The 23,565-nt window shown below is 36.9% G+C and overlaps 1 protein-coding gene across 4 annotated transcripts in view; it reads right to left on the minus strand.

The window, feature by feature from the left end:
• The window catches only part of VCAN (versican), a 110,701-nt gene that overhangs the window by 74,914 nt on the left and 12,222 nt on the right, over positions 1–23,565 (minus strand). For all 4 annotated transcript variants that reach the window (XM_086697362.1, XM_086697379.1, XM_086697369.1 and 1 more), the window contains exons 3-5: positions 18,467–18,844; positions 15,113–15,287; positions 14,900–15,027 (exon numbers count right to left, since the gene is read on the minus strand). In XM_086697362.1, coding sequence (XP_086553488.1) covers positions 14,900–15,027; positions 15,113–15,287; positions 18,467–18,844 — 681 coding nt within the window. The remainder of the gene's footprint in view (positions 1–14,899; positions 15,028–15,112; positions 15,288–18,466; positions 18,845–23,565) is intronic.

Below are 23,565 nucleotides of genomic sequence, written 5' to 3' on the forward strand. Positions count from 1 at the left end.
TGACAGCACAGAGCCCGACACGGGGCTCGAACTCATGAACCATGAGATCATGACCTAAGCTGAGGTCAGACACTTGAACTGACTGAGCCACCCACGCGCTCCTATATGCCTAGTGTTAATTAGACAATCCTTTAGCATTTCTAACATAATATAAGTGTAGGTAACTTGTTGTTTAAATCAGGATTAACCTTTTAAAAGCTTATTTTTTTAATGTTTATTTATTTTTTGAGAGAGAGACACAGAGAGAGCAAGTACAAGCAGGGAAGGGGCAGAGAGAGGGAGAGACACAGAATCCAAAGTAGGCTCCAGGCTCTGAGCTGTCAGCACCGAGCCTGATGTGGGGCTCAAACCCACAAACCATGTGATCATGACCTGAGCTGAAGTCGGCCGCTTAACCAACTCAACCACCCAGGCATCCCTAAAAGTTTATTGTTGAAGACGTGGGTCAGAAAGGCTGTTAACTTATGGTCCATGTTCAATGAACATAATTTCCCAAAATGTCTTGCGTCGAAAACTGGTGACCCCTGAGATGTGAGCAGGTGTTCTACAGAAAAGAGGTTGCAAGGACAATTGCATTTAGAAAACAAATACAATTCATATGACAGGTTTTTTCTATGCAAGACTTATCAGAGCATTTAGTATTATAGTATTTATTGATAGTCCCCACAAGGAAGTCATGATGTATAAACCATTTGATTGGAGAACTTTCTTTTACTCAGAGAATACTAATTAAGTCCAGGGATCTGTTTCACAGCATTGTTTTCCAAACTCAGCAAATCCACAGCAAGTATAACTTAGTATTATGTTTCTGGTTGCCTATGTGTCAACCTGATTTAAGATAGAAGCGAAGTAAACCAGGTAACCAAACAGCATCAAAGCAGGAGCCAAAAAACTAGAGTACAAAGCAAAGGGCACATGAGGTTCATTGCCTTCCAGGGTTGCATCAAAGACTGCCAGTGAGCACAGGAGGCTGGGGAGAGCAGGGAGCCTTGATGAAGCGTCTAAGATGGTATTTAAAAGCTGAACACACAAATTCATTTCTTAAAAAAATATCTTTTGGTGGCACCTGGGTGGCTTAGTTGGTTAAACTTCTGACTCTTGATTTCAGCTCAGGTCACAATCTCACAGTTCATGGGATCGAGCTCCGTGTTGGGCTCTGTGCTAGACAGCAAGGAGTCTGCTTGGGATTCTCCCTCTCCTCTCTCTCACCCCCTCTCCCTGCTCATGCTCTTCTGTCTCTCTCTAAAAATAAATAAATAAACATTTTAAAAATATCTTTTCGAAAAAAAAGTAAACCAAGCAAGAGCTGATAAAAGCAACAGGCTTTCTCCTCAATAATAAATTGTAGGCACAGAGCTTTCCCACAGAAAGAAAGCATAGCCCATAGGAAAAAAGAACTGCAGATTCTAAGCTAAACATTGACCACTTTTACACTGAGAAAGCAGTCAAGATGTTAAGATTCTCAATGTCTCCACTGATCTACTTTCAGTTTTTAAAGCCACAGTCAGGAATTATTTATAGGTCAAATGATGTGTTCTAAACTATAACACAGTGGAATGAAATGAGACAGATATAAAGCCTGGACCAGTAAGCATAATGTAACTCCAGCCTTGGTCCAAAAATGAACGATCATAAGAGGATGCACCAATACATAAAGTCTGAAGTTCAGAGGCAAAGGCAAATCCAGAACCAAGGAAACAAGACAAAGAGAAAGCAAACATGGGAAATCAAGCAAAGCAACTCAGTGCTTTTACTTAGTTTCTCTCTCTGCAACATGACTTAATTGGTCAGGTTGTAGAAGTTTCCACCCCGAAGGTATCCTAAAGGCACCCTTTTGCCTCTGATGTAGGTAGTAAAATTTCCTTCTGAATCACAGCAGAATTTTGTGAGAGAAAATGCCTATCTTACAAACATAGGACAGGATTGTATTCTATTTCTACACCTCAATACTTATAACTGAGCCATTTAATGTACTTTAGATTTACTGGATAGTTGCCTTCCTGGAAGGCAAACATACTTGTATAAGTTGAGGATGAGTCAACTGTCTCACTTCTAGAAGTAGCCTCATCAAAGTAGCTACACCTAGAAGATGCTTACTATCAAATTTGTAACTAGAGCACAGATTTGGAAGGTGTTTCTAAATGTTATCCATCTATGAGAGAATACTTCATTTTTCTTGAAAGAGAGCAAATAAAACATCAAGAAAGAAATATACAAAATGTTTTACATACACAAAACAATACATTACTTACCATAAAATGACAAGTTCATTTAAGTTAGTATAAGTAAGAATTCATTAAGGTGTATACATATATGCTCACATTAGTAACACATAAGATATAACGATGCAGAACAGAGGATTTCACACATAGTATAATTTACATATCCATTTGAAAAACACATATGCAGTATCTTAATGCATATTTTTCCAAAATCTCAACTTAAATGTTAACTTAAATTATTCCTGTTATTTTAACTTTCTAGGGATGTCCTAGAAGGAACTGGAAGATACTGCTTGTGAGACTTTAATATCTGGTGACATCCCACAAATTAAATTTACCTTAACTGTGGGAATTAACACCACCAGAAATATTGAGAAAATGAAATACTTTCATTTGATAACTAACTGCTACAAGACTCCCTGGAAATTGGACCATGCGTGTTCTTTTCCCACACTTCTGATTGCTAAATGGACAAGCGGCTTCTTGGCAGACTAAAGAATGACAAAGACTAAAAGGCAAGCGATGATGAAAACAAATCAAACGTTTAAAATGACCCACATCATTCAAAAGCTAGAGTTTATACCCAGGAGTAACTCGGAAAAATTATTAAAGAGCCGGACCTAGAGCAAAGCTACAATAAGAGTGTTCCCTTTTGCTGACAATTCCTTATGAATACCAAGGAGGAAAAGGGAATTTGCAGGGGCAGGTCATACTTAATTCTCTCCTGGACTAAGCCAACAGAGAGTCAAGGCTGAGATCTCATCAGTTTCCTCACTAGGTATGTTTGCTGGGTAGTGTGATAAATGTGTTTTTTTTTTTTCCTGTTTATTTGTGCTCATAACCCTTTTATTGTAAACTGTCCAGTCTGAAAATAAGTACTTATAAACGAATCATGATTCCCTTTACTCATTTGAGAACAGAACTCTCTGTCTTTCACTTTAAGGAAGGTTAAGATTTATCAATGTGACTATATTTCCTCGCTATTTAAGTGAAAATAAGTAATAAATGTATGCAAAGTAGCTACAGTGCGTGAGCTGGAAGTAGCCACATGGGATGAGCTTCTAAATACTGATATAATAAAACCACTTACGGCAAGTTTCCTGGTGATGAGAGTAAGTCAGCACAATTATTATTAGCTTTGAAGTTTGGGATTTTTAAGTTTCAAAGGAGGTTTCTCTTTTCTTTTTCTTCCTCTGTCTCTCTCTTGCCCTCTTTCACTCTCTTATTCTTGCTCTCTCTTTTTTGCCTGTGTCTATATAGACATGATCAAAGCATCGAAGACTAATGCTCATTATTCTCTGGGTCACAAAATCCATTGGCTGTATATGCTTGATGAACAGCTAATGCACTGCTAAATAATCTTGACGACTGATATTTGAAGGTCATTCAAAGTCATGTCAATTCCCCTAAGATATGCTCTTTCACCTGCACAGAGACCACCCTTCTGTTAATAGTGACAAGCAAACCTCCGAGGCTGCCACCGTCACTTCACTCCATTTCTAGTGGTAGGCAGGCATTATTTCTAATTTGGAGATAATGAGACTGGAAAGCCCGATCAGCACCTTTCAGATTTCTCACTTGTTTTTAGACTGAAGGAGAAACATGATGTGGCTTGAGATAAAGCTTTGAACTTTTTAACTTTTAATTAATTATTTAAAAAAATTGTCATCCTTTGACTGTGATCGTTAACATGCTCCAAATCAGATAACATTCATGAGACAAGGAATCTACATATATGTCAATGCATTATTATACAAGATTTCATGTATATCAATTTGAGACAGAAAGCCTCACTAAAATTTAAACATATTTTTATGGTTTTCAGGATGTCGGATCTCATTCTTTCCTACTGACAGAGCAGTAAGATTTTAATTAGAGTGAGAAAGAGGTTCTGAAACATTTCTGGGTGTCTGAGTCTTCAAAATATATAAGAGATTGAATGTGCTATTCGATTTGACAGGCACAGTATGGCTGCAGGTCTACACAGGCGGATCAGCCTAGTTTGGCTTTTTTTTTTTTTTTAACTTTTCACAGCTGAAAGGTAAATGGTCACTGTATTTCCAAAGACATTCTTTTGATTCAGAACTCCAAGAGATCTTGACCTCAAAACCTTATAGCAAATGACTGTCACATGCTTCAAGGGGTGTATGACATGACAAGTCTACTTCCTTACGATAAGATTACAAATGAAAGGGACTATATATAGAAAATCCTAAGGATTCTATTAAAAGGTTATTAAAACTGGGGCGCTGGGGTGGCTCAGTTGGTTAAGCGTCTGACTTCAGCTTAGGTCATGATCTCATGGTTCGTGGGTTTGAGCCCTGTGTTGGGCTCTGTGCTGACAACTTGGAGCCTGGAGCCGGCTTTGGATTCTATGTCTCCCTTTCTCTGCTCCCCCATCACTCATGCTCTTTCTTTCTCTCAAAAATAAATAAACACTAAAAAAAGTTATTAAAACTAATAAACAAGTTCAGCCAAGTTGCATGATACAAGATACATGACCAATATATAAAAATCAATTGCATTTATATATACTTCCAATAAACAATCAGAAAAAGGAGTAAAGAAAATTCCATTTTCATTTGCATCAAAAAGAATAAAATATTTAGGAGTAAGTTTGATAAAAGTACTGCAAAACTTATACTCTGAAAGCTATAAAGTGCTGTTGAAAGAAGTTAAAGAAGGTCTTAAGAAATGGAAAAGCATCCCATATTCATTGATTAGAAGATTTAATATGGTTAAGATGGCAATATACCTCAAAGTGATCTAGAGATTCGATGCAATCTCCATCATAATCCCAGCTGGCTTCTTTGTAGAAACTGACAACCTCATCCTAAAATTCAGATGGGAACTCAAGGGACCCAAAATAACTAAAATAATTTTGAAAAAGAACATAGTTAGTGGTCCCTCACTTTCCAATTTCAAAATTTACTGCAAAGCAACTGTAACCAAGACAATGGGGTACTGACATAAGTACAGACATATAAATCTGTGGAATAGAATGGAAAGTCCAGAAATAAATCTGTATGTCTATGATCAGTTGATTTTCAAAAAGGTACCAAGGTCATTAAATGATGGAAAGAATAGTCTTTTCAACAAATGATGCTGGGACAACTGGATATCTACAAATATAAGAATGAATTTGGACACTTATCTCGCACTACATATAAAAATTAACTCAAAATTGATCAAAATAAGCTTAAAATTTAAAACTTAGAAAACTCTTAGAAGAAAACACAGAAGCAACTCTACATGACTAAGGATTTGGCAGTGTCTTCCTTAGATATTACATTTACAGCACCAACAACAGAAGAAAAATAGATAAATTGGACTTTATTAAAACTGAAAAATTTGTGCATCACAGGGCCCTACTGAGAAAGTAAAAAGACAACTCATGGAATGGGAAAAAATATGTGCAAACCTTCTGATAAGATATTTGAATCTAGAGTGTATAAATAACCCAACAACAAAAAGACACCCCAATTAAAAATGGGCAAAGGTTCTGAATAGACATTTTTTAAAATTGAGATTTAGCTGACATACATTATATTCATTTCAGGTGTACAACATCATGATTCACTATTTGCACATATTGTGAAATGACCACCACAATAAGTCTAGGTAACATCCATCACCATACATAGTTACAGATATTTTTTCTTGTAAAGAGAATGTTTACGATTCACTGTCTTAGCAACTTTCAGACACGAAATATAATATTATTTACTATGGTTGTCATGCCGTACATTACACCCCATGACATTCATTTTACAACTGGACTGAATAGACATTTCTGTAAGAAAATATATAAATGGCCAATAAGTACATGAAAAGTTGCTTAACATCATTAGCCATTAGGTAAATACAAATTAAACCCACAATGAGATATCACTGAATACCCATTAGGATGGCTATGATCAAAATTTCAGATAAAAATGAGTGTTGGCAAGAATGTGAAAGAATCAGGACCCTAATATAGTGCTGGTGAGAACTTAAAATGGTGTGGCCATATTGAAAACCAGTCTAACAGTTCCTCGAAAATTTAAAAATAGAGTTACCATTTAACCAAGCAGTTCTAATCATGACAACATAATCAGTAAACAAATCATCACTCAAATAAGAATTAAGATATTCTTATATGAGAAATCAGAGCTTTGCAGGAGCTTGGAGAGCACATCATCCCTTCTTTACTGGTAAGAGCACTGTTGCTCCGCTGGGGAATCTGTGGTTGGCCAAAAGAGTTTACTATAGTGGAATAGGAAACAGGGCATATCCAATTATTTAACCTTTCCTCATGGCAAACAGTAGGGTAAAGAAAAAAAAACAACAACAACAATAACTGTCTGACAACGATTTCATGAGGATTAACCTAAACAATAATACACCCATACAATAGTTTCCTTCCTTACCCTACCTATGGAGCTATTTCACAGTCAATCTATTGAAATCATTGTAGTGAATGGGGACATCATTTTCCAGAGGTGTTGCCAGTGTGCCATGCTTTGTCACTTTTTTCACTGGCTCTTAGCTATGCTATGCAAACACTTAAGCAGAAAGAACTTGAAGTTCAGTTTCAGGCCCTTAGCAAGACATGTTAATTTCCAAAGCCTATGTCAGAAGCCACAGCCCCAGCTATGATCTATGGTTCTGTGAGTTCTTCAGAGAATAAATGAAGTTTTCAGCATCTTCTAGCACCAAACCAAAGTAAACCAAAGTGAAGAGGTTCTGTAATCCAGAACCAATATTTGAACCATCCATTGAACCACAGTGTGCAGGAAGCTCTTCTAGCTGACATGGTACTTAAAATTAAAAAAAAAAAAAAAAGTTTATTTATTTTGAGAGACAGAGAGAGAGGGAGAGAGGGCACACAAACAGGGGAGGGGCAGAGAGAGAGAGAGGGAGAGAATCCCAAGCAGGCTCTGCCCTGTCAATGCAGAGCCTGACACAGGGCTCAATCTCACAAACTCCGAGACCTGAATCAAAGTCAAGAGTCAGATGTTCAACCTACTGGGGTACCCAGGCACCCCATTGACATAGGACTTTTTAACTGAATAAGGCCAGTATCATGGATTCTTAGATAACTCCTGCCAGTGAAATATTTTGTAGATTACATGCTATAAATTCCCCTGAAATTAAAAGTCAATCTGAGAATCTGCCACCAGGAAATCACACAATTTCAAGATACGATATCTGATTTTTGCCCAATCAAAGCCTCCAAAAAAGTCTGAACTAAGATTTGCTCTAAGACCTGTTTAATGACACTTGGGTCTTTCCCTAAATTTTTAGCTTTGCATATCTAAAGGAGATCATATGATAACAAAAAGGAAAAGATTATTTTTTGGTTCTAGGCCAAACACAAGGATGACATAAAAGAATTAAACAAGTCATGGAGGTGACAGAACTATACTGGACTAAAAAGATTTTTTTATGTTTATTTTTTAGAGAGAGAGAGAGAGAGAGAGATAGCATGAACAGGGGAAGGGCAGAGAGAGAAAGGGACAGAGGATCCTAAGCAGGCTTTGTGTTGACAGCTGAGAGCCCTGTGTGGGACTCAAACTCACAAACTGTGAGATCATGACCTGAGCTGAAATTGGACACTTAACTGACTGAGCCACCCAGGTGCCCCAGAACTATACTGGACTTTGACATGAGGAAGCAATCTAAAAATGAGTGGGTACAAAGGAACCAATCCCAGACAGGATGATTGGCTGGGGTGGCAAGAAAGGGAAATTACTGTAAGAAGTTGAAGAAGAGAAAATATTTCTAGGAAGGAATGCTTTCTAAGAGACCAGAGAGAAGTGTGAGAGGAACAGTTAGTATCGTGGTCGTCCAAACGGATTAAAAAAAAACCCACAAAAACATTCTTAGTAAATTTGGTGAACAAGGGGTGCCTGGGTGGCTCAGTTGGTTAAGTGTCAAACTTCGGCTCGGGTCATGATCTCACAGTTCGTGAGTTTGAGCCCTACCTCTGGCTCTGTGCTGACAGCTGGGAGCCTGAAGCCTGCTTCGGATTCTGTGTCTTCCTCTCTCTCTGCGCCTCCCCAACTCACGCTCTGTTTCTCTCTCTCTCTCTCAAAAATAAATAAACATTAAAAAAATTCGGTGAACAAAGTGAAGCACTTTTTTCAAATACAGAAATGGAAAGGTGGTGGTAATTGTATTTGAGAAGAGACAAAATTGGAAGAAATAATGCAATCACCACCAAGTTATTTCTTAAGTAATTATTATGTATCTATTACTGGAATAGGTTCTTCAATGCAATTGAGAGAGGTATAGAAGATGTTTATGGCCTTATCTCTACCATGAGTTACAGAAGTTTTGCAGAAACAAAACTAACAGGTCACATTTTGTATTCAGTGCCTATAAAGCAACTAGAGAACAATTAAATGCCAAGCATGTGGAACTATGAAAAGTGGGAATTCAGAGTAAGAAAATCACAGTGTGAGCACTGCACTTGGAAGCAGTAAGTTTTCCGGGCGTCTGGGTGGCTCAGTCAGTTAAGCATCTGACTTTGGCTCAGGTCATGATCTCACGGTTCATGGGTTCTAGCACCAAGTTTGGCTCTGTGCAGACAGCTCAGAGCCCGGAGCCTGCTTTGGATTCTGTGTTTCCCTCTCTCTCTGCCCCTCCCCTGCTTACGCGTGCAGTCTCTCTCTCAAAAAAATGTAAAAAACGAAGAAGAAAAAGCAGTTAAGTTTTCAGGTACAGGGAAGAGTGGAAGAGCAGAGTGTCAGAAAGCTCATGTTCTCTGAGAGGGTCAAAGCAGACCTATGGGTAGCAGCAAGCACAGGATCTTCAGAGGGCCTGTGCACACACCATGTTGGAAAGAGGGAAATAAGTTTGGATTGGTTGTTCTCCAGCCAGGTTGGAGGGCTTCATAGACCATGCAGAGTTTATGCTTGAGGAGGAAGATGACAGAAAATTCACTACATGATGCTGAGTAGAAGACTAACATAGGAAGAACATGGCCATGGTGTGTGAGTACTTTGATGGTCATCAAACAGGCCCCTTGAAGATCTGCTAAAGGCATAGGGATTATTTTTGAGAACCAATTAGATACAGGAATAATTTCACAAACTAGAAATAGGAGTATGGAATTCAGAACAAAATTCAGGCCTAAACGTGCAAAACTAGAAACTAACATCTTCATTTTCACTTGTTATTTTGGTGTACTTTTGTGCCCCATTCATCCTACAAGGAATGTTTTATCTACAATAGAACAAATGTGAAATTAAATTAATGAGGAAATTGTAGCAATGAAAATTTGGGAACTAACTAGAATAATGCTAAAGCCTAGAGAGGCGTGAAGTTATTCAAGGCGTGAAGTTATCGCACGGCGAGTCGAGTGAGCACTTCTGGTTTGGAGGTTAATTCAAGAATTCGTACATTTATTCAACTCTGTCTATGGAGTCCCTACTATGTGCCAAGGACATAGTGGGGATATACATGGTTCTTTTCCTCCCAGAAGTCACAGTCTTACAGGAGAGAGAGAGGCATAAGCAAACATTGTGGGGGTGGAGGTGCTTATAGTCATACACTCAAGGTTTAGAGATATAAGGGTGATCAAGGTCAACTAGGACTTAGGAAGCAGATATGAGATTAAGGAGAGAGTCCATAAAAATGAAAGAGAACGTGAAATGTGAAAGACACATCAAAGTGCTGGGAACCTTGTGTGGAAGCCAGGAAATCAGAATGGTAGGGTAATAGTTATTTCAGGTAAAATAATAGCCAAATGGTAGGATTACAAAGAAAACATAGGCCATAGAATGACAGGATGTAAGTCCCCAAGCAAGAAGATCATAGGTCAATAATTTGTTGAATGTATGGTTGAGACTGGAAGCATTGACTCAATTGCAAGGAAATTAAGTGGGGTCAACCTTGAAAATGAAAGCAGTTTGACCTCACCTACAACCCTATGATTTATCTGCCAGGAAAATTAAACACCTTTATAAAAGGAAACTTTTCTTACAAGAACCTGCTACCGTAAAGAAATCAAATAAACAGTCGATCTATTAATTTTATTAAAAAGCAAGCAAAGATTCCTTAAGTGGTTGAGTGGGGTTTTTAGATGAAATATTTACATTGTACTCCATTGTTTCCAACATTATCTTATCTAACTTATTTAGGAATTATTTTTTGCTATGATACAAATATTTCCTATCAAACTGCCAATCTTCAGCACAGAAATGCATTAATTCACAAAGCACTTTCAGAATTATTTAAATCTCCCACTAGCAAAGTAGACGTGTTTATGCGCCCATGACCTTCTGTGGGGAATCATATACCAGATTAATTCCTGAACACTGTGACTTAAGAAGCTAAAGTTCTAATCAGAGAATACTTGTTGTAAACAATTTAAGAGGAATAACATAGGAATTCTTTTTGCCACTGTACTAATTTTAATTCTTCACTAATGTTCAAGCAACTTATCATGTTCAAAATGACGACATGAAAGTCACCCTTCTTCATAAAGTGACCCATTTCCAGTTATTTTCTATATACCTCAAAGTACCATGGCTCTGACTTTGACAGAGCATTGCACTCAGAACATCTTAGGAAAATTCTAGTTTTAAGAAACTTCCAGAGAAGAAATTTTATAGTCTGTGAGGATTATTTCGTATTTAGCAGTATTCATTGTCAGAAAAAAATGTCCTTATAGTGAACCTAATTCACAGAGTTGCAAACTTTTTATTTTTTTATGTTAGAAAAAGAGCACATGAGCAGGAAAGAGTACATGAGCAGGGGAGAGTGGCGGGGCAGGGAGGAGAGAGAGAGAGAAAGAGAGAATGTTAAGCAGTGTCTAAGGTCAGGGTGGAGCCCAACATGGGGCTTGATCCTACTACCCTGGGATCATGAATGGAGCCACAATCAAGAATCAGATGCTCAACCTCCTGAGCCACTCAGGTGCCTCTAAAGTTGCCATTTTAAAGTCATTTCTTCTTTTGATGAATTCAGTGGAAATAAAGAACATTTTGTATATCCATAAGCTATTATTTCTTGAGCACTTACTTTGTGACACACACTGTGATAAAAGCTTTACACACTAACTCACTTCATCTTCATACCATGATTAAAAGGTAAGTATTCTCATGGTCTCCATTTCAGAGAATAAACTGAAACAGAGGTGAAATCTTGTTCAGGATCTCACAACTAGTAAGTGATAGAGCTGGGATGAAGTGGAGGTCCTTCCCGTTCCTTTTTTTTTTTTTTTAATCTTTATTTATTTTTAAAAGAGAGAGAGACAGAGTGCAAATGGGGGAGGAACAGAAAGAGAGGGAGACACAGCATCCAAAGCAGGCTCCAGGTTCTGAACTGTCAGCACAGAGTCTGACGAGGGGCTCAAACCCATGAACTGTGAGTGCATGACCTGAGCCTAAGTCGTACACTTAACCGACTGAGCCACCCAGGTGCACCTCTGCTCTTTTATTACGAGGACCTTAACTACCTCCCAAGACTGCTCTCTCAGCATTCTAGATAACTCTAATCATTTACTTGATTTTCTGAACTGTATAATCATCTCAACTCTATTCTAAAGCCTCTCAAAATTTTCCAAACCTACATTTCCAGGAAACACAAATTAAACTTCCTAATAAGGAACCCTCTCAATGTTTCCAAATCTATTTCATCAGGAAACACAGATTAAACTTCCTAATAGATTGTTTTGTGGATCTTAATTTCTAGATTTCCTACTTTAGAATCTTAATTGCATTAATTTCTTAGTAACAGTGTTCTGTTATTGAATCATGGCTAATAAGCCAACACAGTGTCTAGACCATTTCCAAGAACACATCTAATACTGGAATCCTTGCTCATGGATATAGCTAATATAATTGCTATTTTATATTTACTAGGTTTTTTTAAAAAATAGAATTGAATATTATGTTCATATGTATAAGTGTGCTACAATCATCTTAGAGTAAGACCCAGAATAGTTTCTTCTCCCCCAAATAAGCCGGATTGAATAGAGTATAATTATTTGAATTTTTTAAGACACACATACATCAGAATGAATGTGAATTACAAAACAAGAAGAAAAAAAGAGGATTGACAATCCATCAACTAAATATCTCTCGCTTTAAATGACTAAATTAACACAAAATTAATTATCTTTTTAAACTACACTTCATTTTATACTTAATTGACTTTTTCATTAGACCATCTGGAACAATTTGGCTTCTGATCTAAAGCTCCTGCACCTTAGTTCATAACTGGATGTATGTTCCATCACATGCATTCTGAATACATCAATATCTCTAATTTTTACTCCCTCTCGCACATATACTTTGCTGTCAAAAATACAATAAAATACAGGTAGTAATTATGATACCCATGAATACAATAATAAATTTCTCTTATGAGGAATTTTGGCTCACCTTCAAATAATCTTTTATCAATGTGGCAATTGAAACATCAGATGTAACTTTAAAGTCAGCTTTCTACACGAATTTTTATCAATTCAAAGTTTAGCCAATGGTCTTTACTTCAAAGAAAGGCATACACTTCAGTAAAAGAAGGAGAGGGGGCGCCTGGGTGGCTCAGTCGGTTGAGGGTCCGACTTCAGCTCAGGTCATGATCTCACAGCTTGTGAGTTCAAGCCCTGTGTCAGGCTCTATGCTGACAGCTCAGAGCCTGGAGCCTGCTTCAGATTCTGTGCCTCCCTCTCTCTCTGCCCCAACCCATTCAAATTCTGTCTCTGTCTCTCTCAAAAATAAATAAACATTAAAAAAAATTTTAAAAAAAAGGAGAGAGACCTTTACAAGAGTGATCTTGTGATCTTCCTCATACATCCTCACTCACAAAAGCCCTCTTTAACCTCCCCCTGCACACCAGTCCAATTTCAGGGCAAGAAGGAAAGTATCAGTGTGTAAAGATTTGCTAATTATTCCAAGGGACAACAAACAAGGAAGAAAAAATTTCTAGAACAATGTCACTGTAAAGATGCTGAATATCCTCCAGAACTGTCAAATTTCTTCTATAAAACAAATAAAAGCTTTATTACTCTGCAGACAGAAATTTCAGCCAGTGCTTAAATTAGTATTTATACTGATTCTTTTGTCTTTCTCTTTCAACTTTGTGTACTAAAACAAAAACATTCAAATTCCATACATACACACACACACACACACACACACACACACATCCATATTTTGTAATCAAAAGACAGATACTGTATGTATCTGTATGTATGTAATCAAAAGATAGATACATATACTCATATGTGGATCCTGAGAAACTTAACAGAAGACCATGGGGGAGTGGAATGGAAAAAAAAAAAAAGTTAGAGATGGAGGGAGCCAAATCATGAGAGACTCTTAAAAACAGAATAAACGGAGGGTTGATGGGGGTGGGAGGGAGAGGAAAGTGGGTGATGGGCAGTGAGGAGGGCACCTGTTGGGATGAGCACTGGGTGTTGTATGGAAACCAATTTGACAATAAATTATATTTAATATAAAAAATTCAGTATATATATATATATATAGCATATATATCCATAAAATCCAACCTATGAGATATATGTATCTCACAGGTTGGATTTTGTAGATGTTTTCCCTTTGTCCCTATACAAAAATGGAAATTGTTCAAATCCAAAGTTCTAATTTAGAAAATACATTTACCATTCTTAAATGGTAGTTATAATAAGAATGGTAAGATGCTAGAAAACCACACTTAAGCAGCCTTCTGGTAAGTTGGCCTTCTTATTCAAGTTTAGTCAGGGCATTAGGAAAATATAAGCTACTTAGTTTCTAGTTTTCAGTCTCTGAGCTTGTTTATTCAACTCACAGAAACACAGAATCATAGAATTTTAATGTTGGAAGGGACCAGGGAAACGATCTAGTCTAACCTCTTTATTTTACACATAAGAAAGCTGAGATTCTTCTTTTCACATGCACCCATCCAAAATTAAAAGTACAACCCAATTCAATATTTAACTCACAGAAATTTCTATTCCATGTGTCTTACAGTAAAACTGCATTGTGCCCCTCTTGTGATTTTGCCACTACTGAACTCACACTGGCTTTTAAGAACTCATGCCTAGTGAGAAATGATAGTGAGAAATGATAGTGCCATAATCAATCAGACTCAAAACATCTTTGAAGTAAGGTCTATATCTTATCTGGTTTCATATCCCTAATGACTAACAGAGTACCTATCATACAGTAGGTGGTTTTTTTAATGTGTTGATTGCTTGAATGAATGTATGATTGCTCTAAATATTAGTGTAGCAAAGTTACCACAAGAAGACGTAAAACATGAGAATCCCTCCTGGGCTAGTTTACACTATTTAGTTGAGCTCTGGGTGTTTATCAGCACTTGGATTCATAGTGGTTTGTCATCACAGCATTTTACCTGAAGTTCTCACAAGAATAGGTACCACCCTTACAGCTTTCTATTCTTAAGGCTCTAAAAGTGTATTGGAAACAGTCCAATAGCAGCATGCCTGAAAGAAAACCTGCCATTAACTAAAGAAATGTCTAACCTGCATAACCATTTGGACACTCCTCCTTCTCTTTCCACTTTAATTTAAGCTTATTTTACCACAATCATACGGTCATTTAAACTAAATGCTGCTGTTTGGAATCCAAACAAGCATGAAAATTTGCTCTATTCCTACGTGCTCCCAGTCCTTCTTCAATTTCCTTAGTTCCGATGAAGTTTTAGAAATTCAAACATCGTACCATCTAGATGGTCCACGTAGCAGTATACGTCGTAAGTTTCATGAGGCGAACGGAATCCATAGGTCCTGACTCCTTCCTTCCCCATCATATCTCCGTAACAGCCTTCCCGGGGAGCCCGGATGGGATATCTGGGGAAATAAAAGACTAGTAAGAAGTACTTTATTCTTACTCTCAAATTAATGAATTACAGCTTGTGGCCCCCAGACCTCTCACCTGACGGTCTGATCAGACAGCCAACCTGCATCACACTGTTCAAATCCATCTTCATAGGCGGCATGGAGCTGCTCTGGGGTTGCTATGACTGCCCCAATATCCACACAAGCCTTCTGTGCAGTCTCAAAATTCAGAGTATACCTGCTTGTCGCCGCTCTGTAGTGAAACACAACCCCTGCAAAGAGAGCCACAAGCAATTACTGACATGTTCAAATATCCCACCATAATTTGCAAAGTTTCTCACTGATGTAATACATCAAATTAATTGCTCCCATGGTAATAACACCATGGTGATACTTTATTTTCATTTTATGTGGCATTACATAAAGTTATGGTGGTGTGAGGAGCCCCAGAAATGCCGTTCACCCAGGTGTCCCATTGTGCTCCATTAGAAAGTTTCTTAACCAGGAATTTTCTATTCTCATGTCAACAATCTAAGAAAAAGATTTAGGCCACTAAAATTCCAAGGGGTGGACAGCTTCTCCAATTACAGGTGGTATTCACATTATCATGGGAACACTGGACAACTAAACAGAGTAGGTCCTGCAGGAGATACAAAGAGTTAAGGGGGCCATGAGGTCAACTTGCCCTATTTTACCCAGGCCCAACTGAATAGAAGCACATGGAACATTCACTAACCCCGCTTCCTCCAAACATAAAACATTGAGATATTTACTTCCAGAAACAATGTACTAAGAAGAAAAAGACAATGGACTATGTATGAGCGAGAAGACTTGTTCCAATTACTAATTTGTTCCTTAATCATATACTGAGTTAATCTCCACCCCCCACAATAAAGTGTACCTAACATTGCTTATGTTACCTGATATGAAAGTCAAATTAGGCAAAAGTTTTAAAAATGTTGTATAGGCTACTAACTCCCACCCACTGCTTATCATATTCACCATCTGACTAGCATAACTGAGGGTTTCCACTAAGACAAATAAAATGTACGATTTTTATCCCAAAGAAGGCTTGAAGTAAAGTTACCCAGATTCCCCTGAGTTGAAGCCAGGCATCTTGGTACTTGCCTCCAACTCCACTTTGCTGTATGTTAGGAGTTGCATAGTCTAGTGGTTCTAGAGCTGTTCTCCAGGGCTCAAGGAATTGTCAGAGGGCTGAGGGAAGAGTAACTGGGTGGGGATGAGGGTGGGGGTAGGAGTGAGGTTTTGGTCTTCTCCTCTTACTTCAACAAGAGCATCTCCATCTTTAATTGCACTAAATGTGGTGACTCGTTTCTGTAAGACTGCAAAGTGAATCAAGGTAAGGGGCCTGGGAAGTCACTAGAAAATAAAAGTTGGGGCAACTGGGTCTTATGGATGAGATTTTATTAGGGGTCAAATTGCCTAAGACCACTTTTTTTGTTATGCAGAATGAACTTTGGTTTCCAAGATATCTTCCACTGTCTTTGTATTCCTAGTAATTCCCTTGGGTTGACAACAGTCTATGTCCCACAGTCTGACTTCTAGTTATAAGACTGTCTTCCATATGCCCATCCTTAAAATGTCTCCGTCTTGCAAGACAGGTTATGTGCCAATAAAGTAAATACAGGGGAACAGACTAGCCATGTCATAGATGAGCACATCTGATAAGTGTCAACACAAAAAGACCTGCACAGGCACCGAGTAGATGCAATGACAACTAACATTCATTTTCCCATTTCTGACAGTGCAATGAAAAATTCATCAAATGCCTTTCCAAAAATTTGTACCTTTATAGAAATACTCTAAAATCGCCAGGAAGTGTGTATCATACTATCTGGTAAGTATGAGATAGTTTATAGTGATCTCTAAGGCTTAAGCAAGAATTTGAATGGTTTTAAATTAGTCTTATGTCGATCAAAGCTTCCAACAGTCCTCTTGATAATTAAAAATCTTCCATGTGCACTGAAGACTGTAAGGGGGCACAAAGGGGCCTCCAAGAGCAGGGCAGGGAATATCAGTTGGTATAAGTATCTGCAGTTGTTGGGATAATTTGAAGACCTCATGGGGCTAAGGAGATTAAGTGGAGGATTTTCATTGTTTCGCAGGGGCAAGGGGAAAATCCATCGCTAATTCTTTAATGGTGAAATTAGTACGAAGTTGTTAAATTCCTTTAGAGATTTTAAAAATATATATAAATTTATACATAGTGTGCATATACCACTACTATATATTTATAATTTATTAATAATCTATTTAAATAAGATATAAATATAATACACAAACACACACTCAGATTAAAAAAAATATCAGTACAGCAAAACAATCCTAGGCTAACTAAAATAAATAATAAAAAGGTCAAAAGACTGAAGAGCCCAGGATATTTAGTGGATGCCTGCACAACGTAAAAATAGATTGACAGGAGACAGTAACAGAATCTGAACATAAAAGAATGTACAGTAAATTAATTCTCTGCATCTGAAATTCAAAGTATTTCCTTTTGGCTACAGAAGAAAGTTTTAATAAAACCCTCTGTATATATTTCTGAAAGGTAAATATTTTATAGGAAAATGGAGGGATGGAAGAAAAATCTGTTCTATCATGTCTGGGTATTAGAATCTTGCTTAATAACTTGCCAAAATATTCTGTTTCCAAGAGCTATGGTATTATGTGTGTACCCAATTAAAGCAATTTTTCTTTGCTTTGTCTCCTAACTTAAATTCAAATGACATACAAACCACCACTGAAAGAGGGCTAAAATGAAAATGCCTCATTGCAAGCCTTAATGTATAACAGTTAGTGTATTGACCTTTAAAACAAAAAATTCACCGAGTTTTATTTTGATCCAATGCAAATGTTTCTTAGGTCCTGGCCTTTCTAAGGCACTGTGACATGTACCATGATACTTATTAAATGCCCTATTTCTTCAATGTAAGTTAAGGTAGAATTTATATTTTTTAAAAAGAAACTCAAAGATTTTAATAATTATGCTAGGACAGTGAGAAAAAGGAGAAAAGGTGTGTGTGTGTGTGTGTGCGTGTGTGTGCGCGTGTGTGTGCACATGTGTGTGTGCATACACACATGTCGTAAAAATTAAAATAAAATGTAGATCAGCCTTTGTGGTCTTAAAAAGTAATCACAGACAGGTAGGTCAAAGTAAGGAAATAATTAGTTATTGAACTATTTATCATGTCTTGAGCTATTCATTAATTCCATTATACTGCACTTTCCTGAATCAGTGAAGGTGCTGTGCAAAATGTCACCTTCCTTGACCCTTAAAGAAATAACAGTTCATTTTTGGTGAAAGGCATGAACTGTTGAAATGACTGATGCTTCTTCCACTTGTCCAAACTCCGAACACCATTTACTTCAAGTACTGCCTCACAACACTTCTGAACCCGGTATCATGTCTTACAGATTTGGGAATCCTTACCGTCCACCACCAATGATACTGTGTCTTGTGTGTCTTCAATCCCGTACATGACATCGCAGCGGTAGAGGCCCGCGTCACTTGCACGCAATTTGACCATGGTGAGCGAGGCATCCCCGACGACCTCGGAATGTGTAGGCACGGACACTCTCCCCTTATAGCCCTGACCAATCTTGATATTCCCATTTTGGGCTACAAGAACAGTAGTCTCCTTCAAATCTTTTCCACTCTTGTCCAATTCAATCTTAGACCATTTGATTCTGAGAAATTCGCTAGAGGTGTTGTAACTGGGTGGTAACGTAGGCATGGTTGAAAAATGACAAGGGAGATTGACTTTTCCAGAGAGGGAGCCCTTAACAGGTGGGCTTTTTTCCACTTTGACTAGGAAAAATAGAAAATACAAAATTAACAGTCCTAAAAAACTCAACCAAGTCTATTAAATAAGTGAGTGGCTAAGAAACCCTTACAAGTGGTTTGATTACTTTTTCAATAGGTGAGATAATTAGAATGAGTTTATATACAAAGGCTAGTATACAGTTTTAACAATGTTTCACAACAAAGATATGACTTAAAAATGCTCATCTTTATGTACTAAAAATATAGCATTCATTTTAAAGTATTTGTAACTTAGAGTTCAATATGTACAAAATAAGTAATAGAATAAGGCATGTATAGCAAGGTAAGCAATTAAGAGCAAAAGGAGACTAGAATTGGTAATGTGGGTAAAAGATCGGACCAATGTTAGGAAGAGCAATTGAAAGAAGAATTTATGTCTACCTGTCAGAAGAGGAAAATCATTTAAGATAACTGCCACATTACCTTAGAGGAAATGAAAATAAAATTCAAAGAGGAAGTGAAAATTAAAAAATATATATATTTCAGTAGACTGGAGCAGGAAGAAGTCTAACACTTGAAGGACCCTCATTTGGTTCAGCGTTTGAACCAAAGGCTTTCATCATAATAACAAATCCAGCTGCAATCACTTTGCAGTGAAACATTACCTCTTAATTATATCCTGTGTGTGGGGGTGGGGGGGTAGGATTTGGTCTGTTCACCTAACCCCCACCTAAAGTATTAATCTGCAAAATGTCTTTCTGTTTAAGCCCTTAAAATTTTAAGGAGAACGAATACCTTGAGTGCAATTTAACAGTATCATATGCAAAATAAATGACATTTTATTCTTACAGGAATCCATAACCCTTTCCCACCACTTCCTCCCATTTTCCAGTCCTGACTAATTGGCTAGACAATGTGCTGGCAATAACGATAGATAGAAATTATGTTCATACACAAGCAATCCTACTTCATGAAAATATGATGAACAAGTTAAAAGTAGCCTCTAGCTGGAGTGAAATAATAATTCTTAACGAAATGATGTGTATGTAACACTTAGTGTGTTAGTAGTCAAGGTACTGGGAACATATATCTCAATACAGACATGTATCAGAAATGATATAGCTGTCAACATAGCACTGTGGATTCAGTTGGGGATAAGTCATTTTGAAAATTTCAGGAAGATATGGAGATACTATGCACTTTAAGAAAAAAATGCTCTTTATTGTTAAAGATTCAAATTTAACTTCTTAAAGGCTGGACTATAAAATCTCTCATATGATACAAATAAATCTAAAATAACCAATACAGTATTATATTTACTGTATTTATGATAGAAATCAGTCATATATTTCTAATTTATAGTGGTCATAGCTGTCATACATTTCTTTATCATCTTACTAATCTATATATAACTTGCCCCAAAACAGGATTTAAGGCACTTAACAAAATTAAATAAAAATACACTATTAACTGCACTAAGTTAGTCTTTTAAATGTTACTAAGATCATAATCACCTTTAAATACAGTATCAAGGGAATAATTCCATTCTATTAAATTCTTGGCTTATAAAATAAATTGTCTTACTTAAAGCTCACCCTCAGAGTGAAACTAGTCCAATCCCTTTACTAAGGATGCTCCACTGTGAGGAAGTGACATTTAAGATCCTAGCTGCCTGCTGACAGACCTGGGCCAGAACACAAGTCTCCTCACAACTAATCAAGGAATCTTTCAACTTTGGTACTTATTGGGTTCTTCCTCTGTCCCTAAATTAGTGTTAGTTCCTTTGCAGAGTCTACACCCACTCTATTTCCATCTCATCCTATTTCTTTAATTGTTATCTGCACGGACAGCAGTTAGCAACTTGATCTTTTAAATTAATCTATAAAGTCCACAGGGGACTCCCTACCTGATTTATAATCCCTTGATTTGGCCCCCATTAGGAAGATGATGACAACACAAAGGTTGTTTATTTGTTTTTTTGTTTTTTTTTTTTTTGCCAAGAATAGGATTTCTGAGAAGGAAAGGGCTAAGTATTCTATGATCTAAAAATCTCCATTTACGGTATGTTCTAGGAAAGCTCCTTTCCTTCCTAAAGAATTATTTAGATGATTAACATTACCACAAAGTATTGGTTTTTTAATGGAAAAAAAAACAGCTTTACCATCAACCTCAATTACGATATAAATTATGAGATTCTTTATCATCTCATTAAAAATGAGTTTAAGATAAGTGACATCCAATTCCTTAATATTTATTACTAAACTATCATTCTTTTCACAATTTTAGATGTGTAGAGGCACATATGAGATGGAATCCAATGTATCCAATTGGAAGGTTTCTAAAACTCCAAGTATTGCTCAGTAACTGTGCTGTTATGTAAAAATATATTGGAACAAAATGATCTCAAAAGGCAAATTACCCAAGGGTTATTTATTGTTCTAGATGTTTACAGATACAAGGAAATCAAAAGCTTTGTTCAGATATAAATATATATTCATGTAGAATCTAGTCTTAACAACAGGATTAACAAAAAGCTGTGTGGTCAAGTCTTTTGTGTATAAAATCTTGAGTCTTAATGCACTGGGTCATAAGAACTAAGCTCACTAAATCTAAATATTTTAAGGAAGAAACTAAGTAGTTCAGAGAATAATGTTTAGAGACTATACATGTTTTTTTTTTAATGCTACCTGTAAGAACTTGTCTGAAACTGTGAACAATGCAAGTAGTAAAAAACGAAAATTAACGCAAAGTTCACTGTTCCCACCACATGGTTTGTGGTCTATATGAGTAGCGTAAGGGAGAAATCTCTAAATAACGAATGATCAATTGCCTTTCATTCTCTGTCGGTAAATTCTGTGGAGAAGAATGACATAAATTCCACCTATACAATTTGATCACACGCACACACACACACACACACACACACACACACCCCTTGGCCAAATAAATGTCAGATTGAGAATATGAGAATTTATTACTCTCTAGGGTGATAAATTTCACTCTGTTGTTCATTCATTTGCTCATGACTGTGCAGAACTCATTTATTAATAGTAGAGGAATATCCAAATAACTAGGTAAGCACTAGATAATCAATAAAATAGGTATTGTTAAAGCACAGAACGCTTCATGCATGAAAATAAAGCCAATAACCAGTGGACAAGGTGTTCATTAATGTTAGTTATTGACGTTTTGAGTGCCTAGGAATAAACAGAGAAAAGCTTAAGATGAAAACACTTGTGTTAACTCCTAACAAGTTATTGCTGTGTATCCTACTATAAACTGGCAAATTTGTTTTATTTGGATCTTACGTTTTCAACTTTTGTGCCTCATATGAAAAAATTAAATTCTTCTGAAATTAGTCCCAACTAATTATATCTCTTAATCATGATCACAGATTTACAAAGAACTTGATTCTTGGAATAAAGTGTAATATAGTGGTTCATAGCATGGATTATGGAGCCCACCTGCCTGGGTTCAACTCCAGGCTCTGTAACTAAACTGCTATATAATCTTCTACATTAGGTAGGCCTCCAAACCTTGTGGTAGTGCAGTTTCTTCATCTGCCAAATGGGGAGAATAGAAGCATCTGCCTCATTGGGGAGTTAAGATTCAATAAATTAACTATGTAAAATACAGAAGACCTGGCATGTAGAAATCATTCAATATTGCTAGCTATTATTACTGTTATAAAATACTGTCAAGGAGCTATATCATAAGTGCTTTTGGTTTTTTCCCCATTGTTTATGTGAGTGCTTTCTTTGCCTTAAGCAGAAAGTCTAAACTCTCTTTTAAGTGTCCCTCAAGTTTCTCCCATTGTTTTCTCCCCTTCTGTTACTACCCATCTAAACCAACTCTCTTTTCTGTATTTCCTTTTTGTGTTCTCCCTTGTTACTGGGTGCTATTGTCCTTCCCTGTCTGTGACCTTCACCTGTATTTCCTGACTACACTGAAGGAAATAGCGCTTGGGCTGTTAACAGTTTGGTGGAGCCTAAACTCTGACAGCCATCTTGGTCATTCATATCTCAGTTTAAATGTTACTTTCTCAAAGAGGCCGTCCCACCTTCCCCCTACTCAGGCACTTCTTTATCATATCACTAAGCTTTATTTTCATCAATCTGAAAATACCTGGGTTATGAGTTTATTTGTTTGTTGCCTATATCATATAACTAGGAGATTAAGTTTAATGAAATAGAGAAAGAAGAAGAAGAGAATAGAAAAGGAAGGGAAAGAGAGAAGGAAAGGAAAGGAAAGGAAAGGAAAGGAAAGGAAAGGAAAGGAAAGGAAAGGAAAGGAAAGGAAAGGAAAGGAAAGGAAAAGAAAGGAAAAGAAAGGAAAAGAAAGGAAAGGAAAAGGTAATATATGTGGAGGGTAAAATCCTGGCTGTAAGCCTGCTCTTTATCTTTTTGACTCTTCTCACACTCTAGCCTCCTGAGGGTTTGATAGTCTTTCTTTATAGAAAAGGCTTTGAGTATACTGAAGATGACAGATTTTAAAAAATACGTATATATGAGCACTTTTGCAATCTGAAAGTAATCTGGGAATTTATTGAAAACCCACTTGCTTCTTTAGCATCCTGTTCATTGTTTCATTTTATTTAAAACCATTTATTAAATGAAAAATAATATTATTTCAGCTGAAAGTGTTCAGCACTATAAATCACTAAATAGATCAAAAACTAATTCTTTATTCTATTGACTCCATATGGCCATTCTGTGCTCTAGCACTTAAATTTTTAATTCACTAAACACCAAAAAAACTTAAACCAC

Source organism: Puma concolor, chromosome A1 (assembly GCF_028749965.1).
Source record: "Puma concolor isolate L17-30 chromosome A1, mPumCon1.1.hap2, whole genome shotgun sequence".
Lineage (NCBI taxonomy): Eukaryota > Metazoa > Chordata > Mammalia > Carnivora > Felidae > Puma > Puma concolor.